Consider the following 4954-nt stretch of genomic DNA (forward strand, 5'->3'; position numbering starts at 1 on the left):
GGGGTAGTATTTTCATACTATACGTATGTGATGTCATAGATATTAACATACTCTCCTTCCGTTTCAAAATAAGTGAACCACGACACTTACTTTGGACCGGCAAGAGTATTTTTCTGTAGACGAAGGGCAATATATTAATGTCAAGATGGTATAAACACTCACCCCACTTCTGCAATGACACAATGCAATGAGAACTAATGGAGACATTAGTAGTAGTGGCTTATTTTTCTAATTGAAACGTCAAGTACCTGATGATGTATGGACAACCGCAATTATTATTTCAGCAAGTCTCAACACTGAAACCTTATATATATAGAGCAGATGAAACAATGTCCAATGTGCTACATCTGCGCAGTATTATAATCGTGAAGTTACGGCAGACAATAATTGCTAGACATGTTAACTGCCTTGTTTTTTAAGTGTAACGTATGCAATTACTTGAAGCTGATATTTCTGTCATCTTTCCCAGTGTCATTGATGTTTCCTGTTCTTGTGCTGCTTCTCCTGTCATATGTACTGCAACCAGCATTGAGTTCATCTGTTCAGGCACTAGAGCGGTTGTTCCAGCATACAACTGACAGGGATACCTTGCTGGCCTTCAAGTCAAGCCTAAGCAACCAACAGGATGTCCTAGCTGCATGGAACACTACTAGTGACTTCTGCCGGTGGCCAGGTGTCGTTTGTGGCGCTAAGCACAAAGACAGGGTCACGGTGCTTAACCTCTCTTCGGAGGGACTTGTTGGCCCGATAATACCTTCCATTGGGAATCTCACCTTCTTGAAAATTCTGGACCTCAGCTTGAACCATTTGCGTGGTGAAATACCTTCACAAATTGGTCGTCTATCTCGGTTACGATATCTTGACTTGTCCAACAACTCGCTTCATGGTGACATGAACGCTGGGTTGAAGAACTGCACCAGCCTTCAAAGCATCAATCTTGGGTCAAACTTGCTCACCGGAGAAATCCCTTCATGGCTCGGAGGCTTGTCAAGTCTCCGGACCATAATCTTGCAGAAGAGTAACTTCACAGGGATTATTCCGCCATCACTTGCCAACCTCTCAGCACTACAAAAAATACATTTAAGATCAAACCAACTTGAGAGCTCCATACCCGAGGGCCTTGGCAGGCTCGGTAAACTCTTTTACATTGACCTAGGAGAAAACCACCTGTCCGGCACTATTCCTACAACTTTCTACAATCTTTCTTCTCTGACCCGCTTTAGGGTGACAAATAATGAGTTGCATGGCACCCTGCCATCTAACTTAGGGGATCACCTCCCAAATCTCGAGTACCTACTGCTTGGCATCAACAACTTTACAGGAAGCCTTCCAGCTTCTCTTGTCAATGCAACTAACATATACTCCCTAGACATCTCATTTAACAACTTCACCGGAATAGTGCCTCCTGATATTGGCAAGCTTTGTCCAGACTTCCTATCTCTAGAAACAAATCAGCTCATGGCAGCCACAGCTCATGATTGGAAGTTCGTTACGTTTTTGGCAAACTGCACACGTCTACGCTTGTTCGACCTCCAGTATAACAAGTTAGGTGGCGTACTGCCAATCTCTGTTACCAACCTATCATCACAACTCCAAATTCTATGTGTTAACCACAATGAGATTTCCGGAAAGATACCATCTGGGTTAAGCAATCTTGGTGGGCTAAATTATTTGCAATTATCTCACAACAGATTCACTGGTATCTTGCCTGATAGCATCGGACATCTAAGTTCGCTACAAGCCTTGGCCTTTAATGGAAACCGGTTGACAGGATTCATTCCCTCCTCCCTTGGGAACTTGACGAAGCTATTAGAACTTTACTCTGGTGAAAACAAGTTTGAGGGACCACTTCCAACAAGCCTAGGGAGACTGCGGGAGCTAACAATAGCAACCTTTGACAACAATAAGTTCACAGGTCCATTGCCTAAAGAGATCTTCAACTTGTCATCCTTGTCATATGCTCTAGATTTGTCAAATAATAATTTTGTTGGACCTCTTCCACCAGAAGTTGGCTTCCTCACCAAGGTTGCTTACATATACATCCACTGGAACAACTTGCAAGGGCCGCTACCTAATACACTCAGCAATTGTCAAAGCTTGATAGGTCTTCGGTTGCACCATAACTCCTTCAATGGTAGCATTCCTGCAGCTATCAGCAAAATGCGAGGCTTGATATTGCTTTCTTTAGCAGAAAACACACTCTCAGGTGTGATTCCTCAGGAGCTGGGGCTCATGGGTGGCATTGAAGCAATGTATCTTGCATTCAACAAATTGTCTGGTCAGATCCCGGAGGATATGGAGAACATGACATCAATTTACCATTTAGACCTGTCCTTCAACCATCTGGTTGGCAAGGTTCCATTGCAAGGTGTGTTCAGTAATGTGACTGGGTTTCTATTTTATGGGAATTCGGGGCTCTGCGGTGGCATCTCAGAATTACGTTTGCCCGCATGCCCACCAGAATCCACGGAACACAGCTTAAGGATACACCATGTCCTTCTAGCAATAGTTATTCCGGTAGTTGTTGGCATCATTATATGTTGTAGTTTGGCACTTGTATTCTTCACAATAAGAAGGAAACAAAGGGCTCAGTCCACCAGCATGAGAGGATTCATATTGGTAGATGGAAATTACCCTAGAGTTTCTTATGCCGAATTGCTCCAAGCAACAAGCTGTTTTGCCGCAGACAATTTGATTGGTAAAGGAAGGTATGGATCCGTCTATAAGTGTGAGTTGCTGCTAAAAAATATGATGACCACGGTTGCTGTGAAGGTTTTTGAGCTTCAACAATCTGGATCCTCCAAAAGTTTTCTAGCCGAGTGTGAGGCATTAAGTAATATCCGCCATCAGAATTTGATTAGTGTCATCACTTGCTGCTCAAGCTCGGACTCAAACCAAAATGACTTCAAAGCCATTGTGTTTGAGTTCATGCCTAATGGGAGCCTAGACAGGTGGTTACATCAAGATGTACATGCAACACAACAACTTCAAGGCTTGACACTAATGCAGAGATTAAATATTGTCGTTGATGTTGCTGATGCACTAGATTACTTGCACAACTGCGAACCACCAATAGTTCACTGTGACTTGAAGCCAAGCAACATCCTTCTTGATAGTGATTTACTTGCTCGCATTGGGGACTTCGGCCTTGCAAAGATTCTTTTAGATCCAGCGGCTGAGCAACAAATTAATTCAAAGAGCTCAGTTGGAATAAGAGGAACAATTGGATATCTCGCTCCAGGTACCTCAAATTTTCTCTAGCACCTACTTTCATATCAAAAAATTTGAATGCCAAATCATGACCTTTTTTCTATGCAATGTAGAATATGGTGAAGGTGGTCAAGTTTCTACATCTGGAGATGTATACAGCTTTGGAAGTGTCATCCTCGAGTTGTTTACAGGCATGGCACCGACGCATAACATGTTCAAAGATGGGCTGACCTTACAGAAGTATGCCAAGAATGCATTCCCAGACATGTTAATGAAGATTGTTGATCCAGCCCTACTGTCCTTTGAAGAAGTTTATGTCAGAAGTTTGCAGGGTGGAAGCTACAAAATGGAAGATGTCAGCAACACGATGTTCTCAATCATGGAAGTTGCAGTATCATGTTGCAAGCAAGCATCAGCAGAGAGGATGTGCATGAGAGATGCAGCAGCTAGGATGCACAAGATAAGAGATAACCATGTTGAAAGAAGGCAAAGTGAGCACGTCATTATAACTGCATAGATGCATTATATGCACCATGAAGTAAGAATAATATTGGCAAGACATGTACAGTATGTCACGCATTCTGCTTGCCATTTGAACCAGAATAGCATTTGTTTAACCTAGCAATCAGACATGGGTTACCACCTGTCCAAACTCCCAGGCGGGCATGGAGCTAGAACATATTGGCCTACTATTTTGGGTTTTAAATTTATATATTGAAGTATCTATGAAGTATTGTTACACTGAACCGGGTACATAAATAAATATTTATCCATGCATTTTGACTAGTAGCCCTAGTCATCTGACCATGTTAGGTGCACGGGGTAGTATTTTTATGTATTGTACGTGTGATTTAGAAATGTGACACACACTTTGAAAGGTGTAAGGCCTGAAGCCTAGTAGTAACTGTAACTCCCGAGAGAGAAGCCTACTGGATGATCCAGCCCACTGTTGAATACAAAAAGGCCTGACCGGGTGGTCACATACGACACGGACGTACAGCTCCGGAGAGCTAAACCAGCGCTTCTTCGACAGCTTCCCAATGATCACTCCGGACTGGGCTGAGAGCGCGCCACATGTTGTGCTCTGGGCTTTCCTCCGGATTTTGTTTTTTATTTTTTCGCATGCGTTTTCGGCTTTTTAGACGTGTTTTTTTGTTTTCACTGGTCTTTCTTAAAAATTCGAAGAAAAAAATTGCGTGAAAAAAAAGTTTTTCCTTTTGCTTCCGCGAGAGGCATGGTTTTGCTTTCGCGGCAGTGCCTCTCGAAAATGAAAAAAAAAACACATTTCCTTTTTCTTTTCCTTCTGCGAGAGACACAGTTTTGCTTTCCTCTCAGAAAAGGAAACAATGTGTTTTATTTTTTCTTTTTCCTTTTGCGAGAGACACGATTTTACTTTCGCGAGAGGTCGCCTGCGTGTAGGTCAGCCAAGACGGGCAGGGGAACAGCTGCTCCGGCTCCCGGTGCAGTACAACATCACCTACGGCGACTGCTCGAGCACGACAGAGACCTACGGCTCCGACACCCTCGCGCTGGGCTCCATCGTCGTCAAAAACTTCCAGTTAGGGTGCAGCCAGTCTAACTCGGGCCTCCTTCTCAGGCAACAAACAACGGGGCTCATGGGGCTCGGCGGCGGCGCAGAGTCTCTCATGTCCCAGACCGCGGGGACCTTGGGCAAGGCCTTCTCCTACTGCCTCCCCCCAAATCTAGGCTCGCGCGGGTTCCTCGCTCTCGGTGCACCAACTTC

At 44.1% G+C, this 4954-nt stretch overlaps 1 protein-coding gene across 1 annotated transcript; it reads left to right on the forward strand.

Moving 5' to 3' along the window:
* The first annotated feature begins 72 nt into the window (after window positions 1-72).
* On the forward strand, window positions 73-3949 carry LOC125527244 (probable LRR receptor-like serine/threonine-protein kinase At3g47570). The gene is made up of 2 exons (XM_048691789.1): window positions 73-3241; window positions 3324-3949. The coding sequence occupies exons 1-2, from the start codon at window positions 397-399 to the stop codon at window positions 3725-3727; spliced, it is 3249 nt and encodes a 1082-aa protein (XP_048547746.1). The 5' UTR covers window positions 73-396; the 3' UTR covers window positions 3728-3949.
* The last annotated feature ends 1005 nt before the right edge of the window (window positions 3950-4954 follow it).

Source organism: Triticum urartu, unplaced genomic scaffold (assembly GCF_003073215.2).
Source record: "Triticum urartu cultivar G1812 unplaced genomic scaffold, Tu2.1 TuUngrouped_contig_3354, whole genome shotgun sequence".
Classification (NCBI taxonomy): domain Eukaryota; kingdom Viridiplantae; phylum Streptophyta; class Magnoliopsida; order Poales; family Poaceae; genus Triticum; species Triticum urartu.